Source organism: Cupressus sempervirens, chromosome 9 (assembly GCF_028749045.1).
Source record: "Cupressus sempervirens isolate cs-2001-9-10 chromosome 9, ASM2874904v1, whole genome shotgun sequence".
Taxonomy (NCBI): Eukaryota; Viridiplantae; Streptophyta; class Pinopsida; order Cupressales; family Cupressaceae; genus Cupressus; species Cupressus sempervirens.
The window spans coordinates 803,443,256-803,462,334 of NC_143126.1; the positions used below are offsets into that span (position 1 = coordinate 803,443,256).

General features: G+C 37.5%; 1 protein-coding gene across 4 annotated transcripts in view; it reads left to right on the forward strand.

Annotated features, from left to right (window-relative positions):
* The first annotated feature begins 729 nt into the window (after positions 1 to 729).
* The window catches only part of LOC149541135 (protein ROS1A-like), a 39,716-nt gene continuing 21,366 nt past the window's right edge, over positions 730 to 19,079 (forward strand). The window contains exons 1-13 of one of the 4 annotated variants that reach the window (XR_016356474.1): positions 730 to 1,310; positions 1,409 to 2,242; positions 2,328 to 3,776; positions 4,717 to 4,807; positions 4,932 to 6,474; positions 16,615 to 16,694; positions 16,908 to 16,992; positions 17,131 to 17,222; positions 17,352 to 17,420; positions 17,775 to 17,811; positions 18,010 to 18,092; positions 18,284 to 18,787; positions 18,938 to 19,077. Coding sequence is in view for 3 of the 4 variants with exons in the window: in XM_089802127.1 (XP_089658253.1) it covers positions 1,585 to 2,242; positions 2,328 to 3,776; positions 4,717 to 4,807; positions 4,932 to 6,474; positions 16,615 to 16,694; positions 16,908 to 16,992; positions 17,131 to 17,222; positions 17,352 to 17,420; positions 17,775 to 17,811; positions 18,010 to 18,092; positions 18,284 to 18,787; positions 19,041 to 19,077 (4,728 nt within the window). In the remaining variant the exon portion in view is untranslated. The remainder of the gene's footprint in view (positions 1,311 to 1,408; positions 2,243 to 2,327; positions 3,777 to 4,716; positions 4,808 to 4,931; positions 6,475 to 16,614; positions 16,695 to 16,907; positions 16,993 to 17,130; positions 17,223 to 17,351; positions 17,421 to 17,774; positions 17,812 to 18,009; positions 18,093 to 18,283; positions 18,788 to 18,937; positions 19,078 to 19,079) is intronic. The other 3 variants (XM_089802127.1, XM_089802125.1, XM_089802126.1) reach the window with 3 other exon arrangements.

The following is a 19,079-nucleotide window of genomic DNA, read 5'->3' on the forward strand; positions in this document are numbered from 1 at the left end:
GGGAAAACTCTAAAATTAATATTTATTTTTTGTTGCCGCCAGGTAAAGGGCATCAAGGCATCTCATGAGAATTAGAAGAATACCTAGGAAAGAGATTTTTAGCCACCACCTAGGATCTACAGACCGGCCTTTTATCCAAAAGCCAAAATGCATAAAGCATAAAAAGTGACACCCACATTATTCAATATTTAAATGAGAGAGCGGTACACTTGTCCTCGAGAAAGACCCCACACCCACCTCAGATAACCTTGGTGGCAGCAAAAGGGATCAATAATGTAAAATAAGGAAGGCTGCTTACTGTTTGTTTAATCTATGTTAGAGACCACGTCTCAATTAGATGTACAGAAACATGTAGACTTCTTCTCCATACACGTGAAGAAACATAGGCAGATTACATTATAAATTCAGGGCACCATGTCTAATTAAGTGGCACTGTAGAGTAGTAAGTGTCTTACGGAGAGCAGGGAGAAAGGCATGCAGATTCAGATGCAAGGTTATTTCACGCTTTTAACCCTGAGATAGAAAGAAAGGAAGGTAAGGATAATACTTGTGACAAAGAGACAGGCGGTGGTGGGATCCACCTTAAAGCACAAGGTTCGGAGTAAGTCCTGACATTGCTTCTTTTGTCCTTACGCAAAAGCTTATATGCTTAATTATGGTTATAAAAAGCAGCCCCTTTCATATGACCGACCCCTTTATCCTTGACTAATTTGTAAGATTTTCAGACTGAGTGCCAAAGTTTTGCTTAGTCCCAATAGTCTAGTTTTTAACAAATTTTCTCAATTTTTTGCTGGCTTACTCGGGTCTAGAATCTCTTGGCAAAATTTAGAGCAGACGCCTTGCATTATGCATTGCATTGCATGTTGTCAAAACAGAGTCCTACTCGAATTGAATTTTCACAAGTCTCAGAGAGATTTTAGCCGGTTGTTAGCTTAGCTTGTTTGGTTGGGTATTTGTTGTTGACCCATTAAACAGAGTCTATTACGTTCAATGACTTGTCTTTGTTTGGTACATTTTCTCTGCAGACCATAATAAACATCACCACTATTTGTGCAGAGCTCCCAGGGTTTCTGAGATAAGGTACAATATTCCATTAGTATGATTACAATAATGCGAAGGGATTTGCCCGTCAATTTAAAACAGGAACTATACAGAATTCAGAAATTTGGTACAGATTCCTCCACACCCAGTTTAACAAAATTTCAATTTTTGCTATAAAAGGTCACCAGTCTATAGATTTTGTAATAAGGTGTAACGTTTAACGTTGAGATCTGATCTCAGATCTTCTCCTGTTGGATATGAGTATAGAGGTAAATTTTGGATCTCCTCGATTATTTTTGTTTGCACGTGTTCTAGTAGCGAGATTTTGGTTTTGGTAATGAATGCGCTTTTTTTTTTAAATTTGCAGAGCAGTTTCAGAAATGCTGATACAAAGCAGGCAAGTGAGAAGCAAAGGGGAGAGGTTTTCAAGTGTATGATCTGCATAGATGTAGGGGAAAGAATATTTATGTACGCGAGATTAGTTGTTACAAAGCAGACCATATTGACATAGAAAAAAAGTATTAAATAGAAGAATAACTATAGATGTTGATGGAGAATAATCAGGGGGAAAGGAGCATGACTGAAATTCTGAAAGGAGGCTTCTCTAGCCCAGTGATGGACAGCCAGACGGAAAGGAGCATACCTCATATTTTAAAAGGAGAGGACCTTTCTTCGACCCCAGGAGTGCCTACAAATGAATCCCAAATCAGCCCTGCAACACCCCTCAGGCCTATTGCAAGAAAGAGGAAGTTAGTGTTTGATGATGAACCATTACAGCCTCCCAAGCAGACTCAAGCGGTATCAAAGCAGTTTTTAGGTTTTGGTGCAGTAACGGGGCCATCTGACAAAACCAGCAATGGTGTTCGTTCACCTTTAAAGCCTCGCTCAGTTGAAGACCCGGCTGCAACGAATGTGAATACCCCTCTGGAAAATATTTCGCACCAACAACCATATTACATGTGTGCGAATGACGAGGGCAATATTGCTAGAAAGTCTGATGCCCTCTTCAGAAATGCCCAGAAGTTACTGAATGCAGTCAATAGAAGTGTCTGTGGCATACCGAATGCAAATGTGAGCACACCAAATGCCAACTTAATGAATGCAAATTGTCATCATCCTACAAATTACAGCGGCAATATTTGTTTGAATGGCTGGACCAGGCCCTTATATCCATATTTCTCTCCCTTTGTTCGATATCCAAGTAAGTGACTCCAAGGTTTAGTTTTTATTTAAATATGCAGAGTAATGTAGATTTTGCACTCTTAGCTAGATTTTATGTTTTACAGGTGGAATTCTTGCCCCCCAGTGTCTGCATAGTACCGCAATACAACCACACCACCAAACTTTCACGTCTTTGCTAAACAATGGTTTTTCGTTGGCCCCGGAGACCCCTGAAAAGAACATTCAAATTGAAAGGTTCCGCAAAAGACATTTTGGGGATCTCCATTCAGATGAAAGGGTAGTTGTACAGGGGAATCAACAAGATTCTTCTGAACAAATTATTCTGGAGGAAAAACTGTTGAAGGCGCAATCTTCACAATTCGAAAGTTCCAGTTTGAATGAAAAGGTGGATGTCCAGGAGAGCCAACGAGAGATTGTAAGTACTTGTGCCGATATTGAAGCCCCTGCAGGCTGTGGAGATGAAAGTATTCTTCCTCAACTTATAGATCCTTTATCCTTCATACTACAGACACCCACAAAGAACAATGAACACCAATTAGCTGCTGGAGATGCAGGAAGCAATGGTGGGATTGATTTGAACAAAACTCCTAATCAGAAACCGAAGAGGAAAAAACATAGGCCTAAGGTCATACGAGAAGCTCCGACTGCCAGAAGGTCAAAACCAAAGAAAAATGAGAAGCCTGATGCAAAAACAAATATTTCGAATAATGACAACAGTCCTCCCGGGCATAAGTATGCAAATGATGACAAGGAAACACGTCAGAAATTGCAGACAGATGCTTCGATTAATGAACTTAAAATTAGCATTACTGCAGAATGCCAGGAGACATGCACTTTCCCAGATGAAATTGTGCACTGTATGCCAGAAGTCATTCTCCAAGACAAATTTCTCGTTTCATCTTTGAGCACACAGGAAGAATCTGAAATCTTAAAACAAAGAGGTAATTTTCAGTCTCCCATTAAGAGGGCTTTTCGGGAAAATTTGAAAACACTTGCACGTAAAAAGGAGCAGTCGCTGCAGTTGTATCCTGGTGAACCTCAACCTAACCAATTCAATAAACAAAAGCTTGAGAAGCCGCTATCGAGGAAAAAGAATACCGGAGATGAAAAAGATATGACTTCCAAAGGTCAACATTCAAGGAATTCTGGTAGGGCTACACAGGTCTACTCATATCATGGCAGTCAGGGCAGTATTAAACAACCCTATAGTCAGGCAGAATTGTTGGATCCAGTGGACATGATCATAGCCAGACTGAAACAGCTCCGGCTTAATGAGACAGAGGTGGGAAACGGTGAATTGGTTCTCTACTCGGGAAATGGCGGTATGGTTCCGTATGAAGGGCCTTTTGATCCACTGAAAAAACGAAAGCATAGACCAAAAGTTGATTTGGATGCTGAGACAAATAGAGTCTGGAGACTTTTAATGGGGAAAGCGAGTGAAGAAGATAAACAAGCAGCCAATGATGAGGAGAAGAAAAGAAAGCTGGAAGAAGAGAGAGAAGTTTTCAGAGGTCGGGTTGATTCATTCATAGCTCGCATGCGTTTAGTACAAGGTACGTACTTAAAGAAACGCAAACTTATGTTCTGCTGATATGATCAAATAGCGGAGATTCTTGCTCGTAGATGCTTTGATCAATAGATCAGCCCTAATTGTTCTATTAATGCCGAAAGTAAAATGCATTACTACTTTATATTTTGATGAACAATATATCTCGATTAGAAAAAAAATCTCACTACACTGCATCTGTGATTATTAAGCATATAGCAAGGAGGCCCATTATTTCCCTAGGCCAACAACACTCTTCTCTAGCAATAAATTCTGAAAAGGTACAAAACTAGCCAATAAAACCATTACTTCCGTTCACCTTTGAGGAAGAGGATTCAGACCCAAAAAAGAGACTTCAATATTGTTATCTTACAGAAACAACCTTGCATACATTAAGTCAATATCCATTTCTACGAATACAAAAACATCCTACATTTTCAGCCTCTTTGAAACAGAAATTCTGATCCGTGTTACTCGCTAGGCACTCAAGCCAATTGCAGATTCAGAGTAAAATCCCCAGAAGCATATGCATTGATGTGTTTCGATAGGCAGATCTTGAGTTCAACATGTAAAACTATTCTTCTGAGAGAATAGAAATCATATTGCCTGCTATTTGAGGTTCATGTTTGCGCACATAGAAATGTGGTCATTAGGTGTGCCTCCGGAGTTTCAATCACGAGTCTTAAAGCCTCAATGGTTTTCCATCATCAGATCTGTCAATGTGTTCTTCCCGGAGATGCCATTCTATGTGTGTCTTGCTGTATTCATGCCATTTACATCTGCCACATTTACTGTAATACAATGTACATATGTCTATTTTGAGTTCTATGATTTCACAAGATCATAGTGTGTTAATTAAATTTGTTTATCTTAAAATGAGAATAGCTCTTCATTGATGCTCATTTTCAATGTAAAGCTACTCATATGTTGAATAATATTTGATGCAGGAGATCGACGGTTCTCACAGTGGAAAGGATCAGTTGTGGACTCTGTTGTGGGTGCATTTTTAACCCAAAATGTGTCAGATCATCTCTCCAGGTACACTAATAACCACTTAAATGTTAATAAACATAACCTTAGTAAAACAAAGGCCAGTTGCCTTAAAATATATCAAATGTCTTGAGTGGATGTATTTTCATAAGCTCTTTATTTACTTCTGCAGCTCTGCATTCATAGCTATGGCTTCACGATTTCCTCCTAAAGAGATGAATAGGGGGACTTTATATGATAACAATGCTTTGGGGGAATTTGAACTAGATAAGGAAAAGGTTACTGAAGATATAAGCTACACGATACAATTTCCAGATCAAGAATTAACAGACCAAAATCCTAGCCACTACTCGTTCAGCAATGTAATAGAAAGACTGCATGAAGAAAACCTCAAAGAAAATGCAAACTGTGGTGAGTCATTTGCCAGCAACCAAATAGGCGATAAGAGGAGCTCTCCTCAAGTTAACTCCACAAATTGTTCAGAATCTAACTCAGATACTGGGGATCAAATCAATCAGAGCGACTGGATTCATACTTTCAATGACACACATTCCTTTACTGACCTTCTGAGAGAAGTTGAAAATAGGACACATTGGGGTCTGACAAAAATTGAGCAGCAGCAAAACATAGCTCCTGTGATGACAGGTCTTTCTTCAGATTTGCCTTCTATTCATGAAAACCACGACAGCAAACCAAGAAAGACCCCATTAAATTACAGTGAGATTCTTGATTATTCTGAAACTGGCTCAGAATTGGCTCAAGATCATATTATTGATTCCTTTGAAAGAAACACTCAGGGAAAGGACCATCGGTACAATGCTTCTAGTACTCAAGATAGTTCATTAACAGAAGATAGCATGAAAGCAGCAGCCACACTTTGTTCTTTAGCACAAGAAGGAAATCTAAAATTGCAATCTGGGTGTTTGAATCCATCTGAAAGTCCGGTAATAGAAGCATCGGAGCTGGTCCAGAGTTCTGGTCCCCAACATTCTCATCAACTCACATCAGAGTTGACCCATAGTTCTAATTCTCCAGATTCTCGATTACTTCCATCAGAGCTGGTCCAGAGCTTTAGTACCCCAGATTCTCGTTTACTCACATCAGAGCTGCTCCAGAGTTGTAGTCCCTCGGATTCTCATTTACTTCCATCAGAGCTGTTCTGTAGATCTAGCTTCCCCAAGTCTCATTCACTTGCAACAAAGCTGATCCAGAATTCTAGTCCTCCAGATTCTCGTCTAGTCACATCAGAGCTGATCCAGAGTTCTAGCCCCACAAATCATCTAGTCACATCAGAGCTGATCCAGAGTTCTAGCCCCCCAGATCATCTACTCCCAACATTTGGCATAGAGTTGGCACAGAGTTCAACCGCACCACAAGAAATAGAAGCAATAGAAGATTTTGGACTAGAGATCCCTAAATGTTGCTTAAAGGATGTCAAGCCTACTGCTATCAAAGTGCCTTCAAGAAGAATTAGTGGAATTGCAAGAGCTAATATTGAAATGAACCACGTAAATAACAAGGAAACTTTCAATTGGGAAGCTGTAAGAAAGAAGGCCCCTGAGTTATTTAATAATTGTTCTGAGGTTAAAAAGGAAAGAGATCACAATACAGTGGATGCCATGGACTGGGAAGCAGTGCGATGCGCAGAGGTTGAGGACATTGCTGACACCATCAAGGAACGAGGGATGAACAATGTTCTTGCCGGAAGAATAAAGGTAATGTTTGTCAATCATTTCTATACATTATGATGAAGGAAAAGTTTCAATTCTTGTTTTATTATTTGAAGCAAATAAATTCCCGGGACAGATTTTTCTTAATGTAAGTGGGATATGAGGCACATGGGTCAATCTTAGAACTACTGTTTTCTAAAAGATATTAATCCCCCATATTCAAGCAATAAGAATAAACATCATAATTATCTGATTAGCTCTTTACTTAAATGAAAATAATAATGTATGGCTCATACAATTGGCTAAGGACAAAGATTAAATGGAGAACCTATAACAATATTATGAATTCAGGCTATTAGCAAAAGATGGAATAAAGAATCATTTCCTAAACAGTTAAAAAAAGGTTTAATAGTATACAGTGCTCCATCTAGGTTGTTTGCGCACAGGAGGAATCGAACTGAGACAGATCTAAGGCCCAGAATCATGTATCAGATATATATGAGTGAGTAGATTTCCACAATCCATGAGACTATAGCAAGCTGTTTCTGGAATCAATTACGTCAATTTTTTAAACTTTTGCATCAATCCTTACAAAAATTGTGGAAGTATTTCTTGATGTAAAAATACTTAACACAATTGAATCTAGAAACAGCTTGCTATGTATCACATATGCTAAATATGAATATCATATGCCTATTACACATGGCTCAAGTACTAAATCTGCACAAATCCTTTATCTATGTGTATGTGACAAGCATCGTGTCAACAAAAAAATGGTTTGTTTTTTTATCCTTAAATAGCAGCTAAGGGGCTGAACCCATATATTAATATTGAAAAGGATTAAAATATCAATAGCTCAACAATGGCATAGTATACCTGAAGCACAAGCCAACCCCGTTGCAAACTACTACATACCAGCCAGATATAGATTTTGAGACTAGCAAGAACCCTAAAGTGGAACCAGACACAGCAAAATGGTTTCCATAGAACACAAAAGACAAGATTGCCCATATCAAAAGCATCTCAATAACAAATGAAATTGCAGACATGCTAAACCTAGCAGAAATGCTTTCATTCTTAATCGAGACAACTGGTAGCTGGCCAATAAACCATCTAATTATAGAGACATTGACCTAAACTTGATTGGAAATTTAAACCAGCAGTTAACATGGTCGCCTTTCTCAATGGCTTGCTGATGCCATTGAGTTCGCACCAAATTGAAGTTGAGGAAGGAATAAATGCCCCAACAAGCATATTTTCAAGGTGAGGAAACTATTGACCAATATGTGTGTTGGCAAGGATTGGCCAACACATCAAGCTACCAACAACCACCTCAAGGCAGTACATCATCCCAATCCACAGCTCAGGCCTCAAATCTGCATGTTATTATGAGTAGGGATCATGAATTGAAATTATTAAGATTTGTTGATCGAGAGCACTTATCCTCTTATAAAGAATGACCACAACACGGAAATTTGATTTTATATTCAGATGTGTTTTTGGCAAACTAATCTGCATCTGAGTTGCCCTCCCTACAAACATGTGACACTTTAAGCTCTCTGAACCTTCTGATAAACTCACAAATGGGAGATAGCCATTTGCTTACTTTCCAGTTAAAGGCAAAGTTCTAAGAATGGTCTTGACTATAATCGGAAATCCCCTTCCAGATATATGCATTTCATATTGATATCCAAATCACATCACCGTTCAAACAGAATTCCGTAATATTGCTTGTAGTCTCTCTGATTAATTCTGATATTTCCACTAGGATCCTCCCAATTTGACCCCACAACATAAATCCAAAACCACCATGCCCCGGGGTGCCGCTAGAGGCCCCATAAGAATTTGCTTTAACTCGACCCTCATTTAGGTTCTGCCAAACCACACCGGACCAAGGAGTGAAAGAAAAATCAACCTTTCGGACCCCATTAACAATTATTCATAACCAACATCACATTCTTAACAGATATGGTATCAGTTCCATTTTACTATACATTTACATTGGACGAAAGATTTAAAACAATTCTGTCAAATTTGTAACATGCCTTGAACCTTTATTCTAATAGGCATTTGGTCAAGTAAATACAAGCTCTGGTCATTGTTACCCAAATATTTCATCAACTTTGATTATGTTTAAAAGACAATCTGATTTCAAAAACAATCAATTTTCCTCCACCCTTATATATTCCTAGTATTTAAAATCTCTCTCTTAACTTAATAGCAAGGTCAGAAGCTCTGAAGAAAGCCACATGTATGTTTGCAGGTTGTTGTGAACACATCCTTAACTATAAAAGGCCAATCTTTGATTTAAAGTTAATATTCTGTTCTCTATATACTCCACTACAGGGCCACTTTCCCTAAAATTCTCATTTTGTTTTAAAACATGTCTACCTTGGTCTAGTAATTCGTACGGACAATAAATACTCATGAACCACTTAATGCAGACTTAACCTGCAAGTTATGGAATGGCCAATAAAGAATGCAGCTGCAATGGGCTTGATTTTTTTCTTGCACTGCAACATCCATACTCCGGCACAGGGCCCCATAGAACTCTGATTTTATTTGAAACATACCCAAATTGGTGAAGTATTTCCCATCTGACAATAAATTTTTAAAAACCACTTATGTATCTTCAAACTGCAAGTCATGGAATCGGCAAATAAAGACTTCAGCTAAGACCGGAGCTTGATTTATTTTCAACTGTCATATCGTTTTATCTTTTGTCTTCTTCCACTGCTTATTGAATTTGTTCATATTTATTATTGGCTTCTTCAATTCTATCAAAAATTCCAAACTTGAATATATGGAGGCATCATTATTATTCTTTGCAAAATATTTTGATGCACAACAGATGAACCTTCCAGAACCTTGTCAATCTCAAACACTCTTTAGGGCGTTTCGTTTGCTATTCCAATTGACAATTGTATTTGACTGTTATTTTCATTACAGCTGTTATGAAGTTTTGAACCGCTCTTACTACTCTCCCTTTATCTTTACATTAGTTCAATCTCAGAAAACTACATCATAGTTACATCCAAACTTTGACGACTCAATGTTCTAAGAGTGGATGATGCCAATGTGCACTACCTAAGTACTCCATCTCTATTCTTTTCCTCAATTGCTCTCATGGAAATACCAAATATCTAAACTACCAAATCTCCCTCGTTCTATGTTTTTAGAGGGCATCAACACTTCAAAGATAGGTTCTCCTTTCTCCACATCTGCCTTTTCAATGTAAGCAATGTAGACACGACAACACAACCTTAACTCATTTCACGGAAGAATGCATATTTTTTTAGCATTTTATGAAATAGGAATTGCACCAAAATCAAAAGAGAATCATTGTATGTCGACGGCCCAAAAAGCATACAAAAATACAATTTTAAATCCATAAATTGTGGACACCCATTATTGAAAACAGAGAATTTTTATGCCACGTAAATTTTTTATATTGTTGGGATATTTTGTAGGAGCAATGCTAGTCATATAACTTTACTCTGACAAGATTGATTTCATAAATTAAAATTCAACTGAAGTAATATTAAATTTTAATCTCCCTTTGAAAGTTTAATTCCAATGTAGTTTTGAAGACTTTGCTCTATTATTTTAAGATACTTTCTTCTAGGCATGCTTTATGGCTAACTATCTTAAGTTGTTGAACAATGTAATTGAAAATGAGAACAAAGACCAATCGGCAAGGATACCAAGTAAATCAGTCATGTGAAAAAAGAAAAATAGAAAACAGGCAAGCTGAGGAAATCAGGTTTTCAATTTAGATAATTATCAAATTTGTTCAATAAAATTCCAGAAAGAATTGAAAAATAAAAAACCACAATTCATCAGAAAATCGAGACAGAGGTATTGTAAATGGTGGACACAAAATGTTATTAGTGTCTTTTAATCCTAAATAGAAAGTAGTACCAATTTGGTACTGTTTTTTCCGTCTAATTTTTCTTAAGAGTTATAGTTTATTGCAAACAGAGCACAATAACTATTTACTGTGCATCCAGCAGGAATTGAACCCGCGACTTACCAAGTAAATCAGTCATGTGAAAAAAGAAAAATAGAAAACAGACAAGCTGAGAAAATCAGGTTTTCAATTTAGATAATTATCAAATTTGTTCAATAAAATTCCAGAAAGAATTGGAAAATAAAAAACCACAATTCATCAGAAAATCGAGACAGGTATTGTAAATGGTGGACACAAAATGTTATTAGTGTCTTTCAATCCTAAATAGAAAGTAGTACCAATTTGGTACTGTTTTTTCCGTCTAATTTTTCTTAAAAGTTATAGTTTATTGCAAACAGAGCACAATAACTATTTACTGAAATTATAGTTTATTGCAAACAGAGCACAATAACTATTTACTGTGCATCCAGCAGGAATTGAACCCACGACTTCCCAATTATGAGTTGGGTGCTTTTACCATTCAGCCTATTACGGAAGTAATTGGTAAATACTTGCTTGTAATTAACACAGACCAGATGATCAATTTATACAAAAGAATGAAACAATGTATCCTTAGGAAAAGATCGTAAAGAATAGAAACATTCTATTCTACAGAAAGCAAAAAAAACGAAAGCAAAACAAAGCTAACTAAATATTTACAATAGATTATCATTAACTAATAATAGATGACTTATCTATTATTGTAATACCCCTCCTTAATGGTTAATCTATCTAGAACACCAAGTTGTCCTCTGAATGTGACAAACTTGTCAAGACCAAGAGGCTTGGTGAGAATGTCTGCAATCTGATCTGTGGTAGGAACATACTGCAAATCTATATTCCCGTCTTCAACCAGCTGTCATATGTAATGATAGTGAACAATCTACATGCTTAGTTCGTTCATGGAAGACTGGATTTCGTGCTAACTTGATAATGCCTTTGTTATCAACAAATAGAGTAGTCAGTCCTACTGGTGACATCTGCATATCCCCAAACATCCGACAAAGCCAAACAACTTCACATCTTGCCTTAACAATCCCTCTATATTTGGCCTCTGTAGAGGAGAAAGAAACTGTCTGCTGCTTCTTACTAGTCCATGTGAGTGCACCAAATCCTAAACTGGACACATATACAAAGGTTGACTTTTTATCATCAATAGAGCCTGTCCAATCTGAATCTGTGAACCCATTTAGTTTAGGATTAGAACTTCAAGAGTACAGAAGTCTATAATCTAAAGTGCCCTTCACATAACGAAGCACACGCTTTGCTGCCATCCAATGATCAGCCTTAGGAGCTATCATAAAGCGTGAAATATAGTGGACTACAAAACTGATATCAAGCCTAGTAGCAAAGAGGTAGATGAGGCTACCTACTAGTTGCATGTATGCAGTATCATCAACGGAAGGAGAGTCAAACTTCGCTGATAACTTGAGACCTTTCTCCATAAGTGTAGAGGCAGGTTTGCAATCTTGCATACGGAGTTTGTCTAATAGGGCCTTGGCATATTTGGACTGAGAGATGAATATACCAGAAGATTGTTGCCAAACTTCAACACCTAAGCAATCATGCATGAGCCCAAGGTTAGTCATATCAAAAGACTTTCTATTTGATTCCCTGAATCAAAGATGCGGAGCTACCAAGGAGGATCAAATCATCCACATAAATAACCAAAAGGATGATGTCACTGTCAGTAGTCTTGATGTACAGATTTGAGTTTGAAGAACTCCTTTTGAAGCCTTGATCGCTGAGGTACTTATCAATTTTTATGTACCATGCCCGAGGGGCCTGCTTCAATCCATTGAGAGCTTTTACCAATTTGAGAACCTGATGGTTTTTACCAGCAACCTTAAAACCAAGAGGTTGCATCATGTAGACCTCTTCATGAAGATCACCATTCAGGAAAACACTCTTGACATCCATCTGATGGACCTTCCAGCCAAATTGTGCTACATGGCTAGGACTAATCTGATGTTGCTCATCTTTGCAATAGAAGCAAAGGTCTCCTCATAATCAATGCCTTGACGTTAAGAAAAGCCCTTCGCCACTAAATGAGCTTTGTACTTATCTAAAGTACCATTCAATTTGTATTTGATTTTGTAGACCCATTTGCAGCCAATGGGTTTCTTCCCTGGTGGAAGATCCGAAAGGACCCAAGCGTTGCTCTTCAACAGGCTCTAGTGTTCAGATGTCATGGCCTATTCTCACTCTAGAATTCCTTTAGCCTCGGAATATTTTGAGGTTCAAACACACACTGTGAATGTTAGCCATGAGAACAAAGTTAACAAAATCTATAGTTTTGCTCTTTTTCCGAGCAGTTCTCCCATCAATGAGCTCATCATCACGAAGACCAACAAGTGTCTTAGCCCACCACTTAGGCCATATAAGAGAATGACCAAAATTAGTACTAGGAGATGCTTGATCAGCAGGATCCTCATCAGAAGAATCTGGATCAAATTCAGGTGAAGCATCTATAATGCGAGGTGATCCTACAGGAGAAGCCGAAGGTGTCTGTACAAGTATCATTGGTATAACTGGAGCTATAGGAGCTACTAGAGCCCTCCCATCAGGTGGACCTAATGGAAGCCAGACTCCTAAATCATGAGCCTGCATAGGCTGGTTTGTTGGATCAGGAACAAGAGAAACCGACATGAAAGGTCCTCGCTGCTCAATAAAGACTACATCACCACTGTATATGAGACAAGATGTCTCAACATCGATCAGGTAGTAGGGTTTGTGAAGACTAATATATCCAACAAGCATGAGTTTTTTACTCTTGGCATCCAACTTGGCACGTGAATCATCAGGGATCCAAACAAAAGCAAGGGATCCAAAAACCTTCAGGTGACTGATTCTGGGCTTACCAAACTCTTTTTCAACTAAAGGTTTAAACTTTTGAAATACACAAAATGCATCTGATTTCTTTTTAAGGAAATACAACCACATTTTTCTACTAAAATCATCAACAAACCACAAAAAATATCTAGACCCAAGAACAGGAGGAGTGGCCATAGGGGTGCAAATATTAGCATGTACAAGCTAAAGTACCTGACAAGCTCGCCATGAATCGCCACTGGTGAAAGGTGTGTTATGTTGCTTCCGAGCCTAGCATGCATCACAAACTCAAAGGTGTTGAGTCTGAATCTCTGGCAAGCCAAGAACAAGCTCATCCTGAGCAAGTTGTGAAAGCTAATGCACATTTAAGTGCCCATATCGTTGATGCCAAAGAGTGCTGACAGAAGACCACCGAGCAGCCATAGCTAAGTCCTAAGAATCACCAGAATCAATAAGTCTAAAGAGACCATGATCCTCAAGACCCACTACAACAATAGACCTAGTCGCCCAATCAGTGATGGTGCATTAATGTGAATTGAAGGTGACTGCCAAGTGTGGAGAATGTCGCAGCAACTAACTGACTAAGCGTAGATTTAGTTCCATCCCTAGAACATAGTACACATCAAGGAATATGAGATTCCTCCCAATAGACTGAATCTGAATGTTTCCTTTACCGAGAACTGTGTCCTCTTCTTCCCCACCAAGAATAATAGTCTAAATAAGGTTGGTAGTCAGTAAACCAGTCTCTGCGGTGAGTGGATGACCAGAGTTGCTTGAATCAATGTGCCAAGTAGACGACTTCATTTGATCTGGTCTTTTAGCCATTAAGGCGTAAAAGGCAAATTCTGCCTGCTCAGTGTGCTCTACACTATTCTCTTTGGGCTACGAACCTGATTGCTTAGACTGTGCAACTAAGCATTTCTGACATTCAACCTTCATGTGTCCAAACTTGTGGCAGTAGTTGCATTGAATGTTCTTCTTTCAGGAACCATCTAATGTTGGAATAGAAAACTTCTGCTGAGATGGCTAATGAAACTTGCCTTTATCCTTCTGAAAGGATTTCGCAGCAAAGGCTTGCTATATCGAGGTGGAACTGGAGTTGCTACCGAACTATTGTTTCCACCGATCTTGCTGAAGCAACAGGGTGTAGAGATCAATGAACTTCAAATCAACACCAGAAGATGTGATATTGAGAGTCTCGATAAAATGCTCACAGGATTTTGGTGAACTCCGAAGAGTGATTACCACAATATCCTCTTCCTCCATCTTGACCCCGATGGCAAGTAACTGATCACGAATTTCCTGAATCCGATTCAAGCGTGCTTGGAGCGAGGTGCACTCATCCATGACAATAGAAAACAGAGTGTTTTTCATAAATAAGGCTCTACTTTTGTCAGAAGTCTCATGAAGACCTTTGAGATGCGTCCAGAGCTCAGCAATTGTCTTGCCGGATGGAATCTAAGAAAGCTGATCATCAACCACGAATAATTTGAGAAGCTTCACTGCCTCTAAATTATTTAGATCCCATGTATCTTGATTGGGACCCAGAGAAGTTGACCACTTCGTAACACCTAGAACGAGTTGATTGGTGTTCCAATATTCAAAAATTGCAATGATCAACTGCTTCCAGATGCCATAATTTCGACCATTGAATTTGGAGTTATGCTTGTGCAAAATGTTTGTCAGAGATGCCATGGTACGTTTTTCAATGAAAAATTGTGAAAATCTGTAAAAACACATTCTTCGAGGCAAAAAACAAAACATCCAAAAAAATTAGAGGGACCTAGAAGAGAGCTCGAAAAACCTAGAAGGAATATGTTGTCGTTTTCAAAATCCGTTAGCTCAAAAATCAAGGCTAAGAAAATCGAGGCACCTAGAAAAACAAACGACAACCTAGTTGACCTCTCGAAAAACCCACCAAGAATCTGCAAGCAAAAATAATTTCCAAGCTCAAAATATAAGGTTTCATGCAAAACCCTAGCCAGCGGCGTAGAAGGTCAAATTTGCAGAAAGAATGGTGGTTTGCTGGAAAAAAATGGTCGATCTGCTTCCCAGAGCACAATTATAGACAGATGGTGCTTGAAAAATAGTGGGTGACCTCCAAATAATGGCAGAGGTGGTAGGAGCAGGCATTTTTTTGTAAAACTCAGAGTTGTGAGTCAAAAGAAAATCGCTCGGGTGTAGGCTAAAGCCACGATGTTTGTTCCAGTCGTGAGTTGGAAAAAGACCAAAGCCGTAGCACAATTTCTATACAAGACAACCCGCAATTTGTAGTAAAAGATGAGCTTGAGGAATCGCAATTTGGTGCTCGAAAAATACCAGTAAATCACAATGTGCAAATAGATGTGATTTTCCAATCACGAATTGCAGATGGTTGTCTAGTCGTGAGTTGTAAAATCACAATTTGGAGAAAACAAAACCCTAGTTCAAGATTTTGAATTTCTCCAGGTAGAAAACCCTAGGCAAGTTTTAGAGAAATTGACTGAAATAATTTTGAAAAATTTTAAACAAATAATTTCAAGAAGAAATTATAATTTTTTTCGAAAAAAATTAAGTATTAGCTTTGATACCATATTACGGAAGTAATTGATAAATACTTGCTGGTTATTAACAAAGACCAGACGGTCAATTTATACAAAAGAATGAAACGATGTTTCCTTAGGAAACAATCGTAAAGAATAGAAACATTCTATTCTAGAGAAAGCAAAAACAAAAGCAAAACAAAGCCAACTAAATATTTACAATAGATAACCATTAACTAAAAATAGACGACTTATCTATTATTGTAATACAGCCATGGATACATAATACTAATTATTAATTAGTATCGAGTATTGGCTCAAATCTTTTTTTGAATACCCAAAACAAAACTATTTTGTAAATAAATAAAAAATGTCACTAACTCATGTGAGAGTTGCATTGCAAGTGCAACAAATTAATAACTAAACTAAACAATATAATAGTTTCATTATTAGTTGGTTTTCAGAGTTTAGAACCATTCACTCTTGAAACGGAATGAGGATTATATCAATATATTCCTATCACTGAGGAAAATCACAGCCTTAATCTCTATTTTTAAGGTTATAGAGCCATTAATGAATGCAATCTCTTTAATCATTCAAAAATAGGTTGGAATAATTTTTTTAAGTTACCATGTTTTCTGCTGCCATAGTCTAAAAAAGCATTATCATGTTCTGCCACAGTTAGTCATAAAAGCATTATCATGTTCTACATTTGTTATCCTCAATTATACTTTTGACATGTTGATTTCTATTATTTGAAGACATATACTGCCAGTTATGAACCAACATTTCTAAAAGCTGCTTGGCATTTCATCCAAGCTGTCAATCTTAATTAGAAAATGTTAGTTAAGAAAAGTCTAATCTTTGGTAAAAACATTGCAGGCATTTCTTGAAAAACTTCATGCAGAACTGGGGTGCATTGACCTGGAATGGCTAAGGGACATTCCACCTGATGATGCAAAGTATCTTTCTGTAGCCTTCGACAACCTAAATAAATTCTTATTTTAAACAGTGTTTATAATATATCACTAGCACATAAATGTAAATATTAAGCATTAATATTTGGAGCCTTAATGATCAACATAAGTAATGGCATACCAGAATACTTTGAGGATTTGTTCTCTATAAGAATTTTTTCCATCTTTAATAAACTCAATGATCTTACATGACTGCAGAGATTTCCTCCTCAGCATACGAGGATTGGGACTCAAAAGCGTTGAATGCATCCGCCTACTAACTCTTCAACATCTAGCCTTTCCTGTAAGCTAGTATCTTCATTTCTTGTATTATGTAAGGAATCATCATTCATAAAATTCCCAGTTAATCAGATTTCGAAGATGTCAAGATTTCCAGTTGCTTTTAGGATGATCATTTATTAATACATGTCCATCACATCAGGTCGACACAAATGTCGGACGCATATGTGTACGGCTTGGATGGGTACCAATAATGCCATTACCTGAATCATTGCAGTTACATCTTCTAGAATTGTAAGTCAGTACATATAAGCATTTATCAATGCAATATTTTCCTTCCAACAGATGCTTTTATATATGTCAATTAATAGCACAGCACTCTGTAAATCTCTTTTCACTAACAATTATGTTCTATTGTGGAAGGTACCCTGTTCAGGCAAATATCCAGAAATACATATGGCCTCGGTTGTGCAGACTTGATCAAAGAACTTTGTAAGACCTCAACAACTTAACCAACCATTTGCATAGAATTTTTTTAATTTATACCAATATACAGCACACAATTAAGATAAACCACAAAATAGAAAGAAAATGATGAAGTACTGCACGTTTTGCATGCTTCTATATATTAGATTAATACAGCTAGTATGGAAGGAATATTTCCATTTCTCTTTATGCCAGCTGTGATTTCTAGATATCTTTTGTTGATTTATCTAATTTATTTTCACATTTCATATGGACAGCTAGTATGGAAGGAATATTTCCATTTCTCTTTATGCCAGATGTGATTTCTAGATATTTTATGTTGATTTAGTTATAATTTATTTTCACATTTCATATGGACAGGTATGAACTTCACTATCAGATGATTACATTTGGAAAGGTTTACAGCCCACTCTTGCAATTTATGATTTTGTTCTCTGGTTTCATCATAAATTCCAATAGATTAAAAGAGGTTTTCGGCTCACAAAAAATATGAATCAATTTTTCTTCAAAGTGCCACTGACTGGCAAGTGATTTCCTTTTATCTTTGATCACCCTTGTTTTTAACATTGATAACAGCATCATGTTTAATACTCAGGTATTTTGTACTAAAAGCAAACCAAATTGCAATGCATGTCCAATGCGGGCAGAATGTAAACACTTTGCAAGTGCATTTGCCAGGTTAGCACTATTTTCAGTTTTTTATTGTAACGACTTTGCTCTATTATTCTCTAATCATAAATGCCTTGGTGTTAAACTCAACCCTAATAACTCTCTATTTTGTGATTCTCTATTAAGCTCTTAAATAAACATACAAAAATAGTTTTTGCGCAGTCCAGTTTGAACCACTCTAACTTCTTTATATTAAACAGTGCAAGACTGTCTTTGCAAGGTCCCCAAGAAAAATCATCTTCAGGGGAAAATCCACTATGCACTCCTTCGATTCTACCACTTCCACAGCATGAGTTGAATATAGAAATTCCTTCCAAAGTGGTTCCGCTTCAGCTAACAGAACCAAGGCTACAGGAGCAAAATTGTGAGACAGAGATTCCTTCTGAAGTGGTTCCACTTCAGCTAGCAGAATCTGGACATCAGGAGCAAAATTGTGAGCCAATCATTGAAGAGCCAGCAACACCTGAGCCTGAGCATATTGAAAGCTCAGAAGTGGTCGATGAGTGGGCCTATACAGACCCAGATGAAATTCCAGTTATCAAGCTAAACCTCGATGAGCTGTCTTACAACATACAGCAAATATGTAAAAGTAACATGCAGGACATAGATGTATCAAAGGCTCTGATAATGTTATCACCGCAAGATGCCTCAATACCAGCACCCAAACTTAAATATGTACACCGGCTACGAACAGAGCATCGAGTGTAAGTACTAGAAAGCCTTATCAGCTCATCTCTCGTAGCATCAACTCGTAAATATATTATATTGTGTACATGTCCAATGCTTCCCTGAGATGAATATGGTCTATCTAATAAAGAGTTGATTTTGCTACTAATAATGAAATACTTGATCAGAATGCAGCAAACAACCATTAGTAAGTTGTCTTTAAAGGCCTAATATCTTCCAATCATCCATCCAGTTAGGCCGAGCTCCTAACTGTTATCTTTGTACTTTCAGATACGAGATTCCAGATAATCATCCCCTCCTAAATGGCGT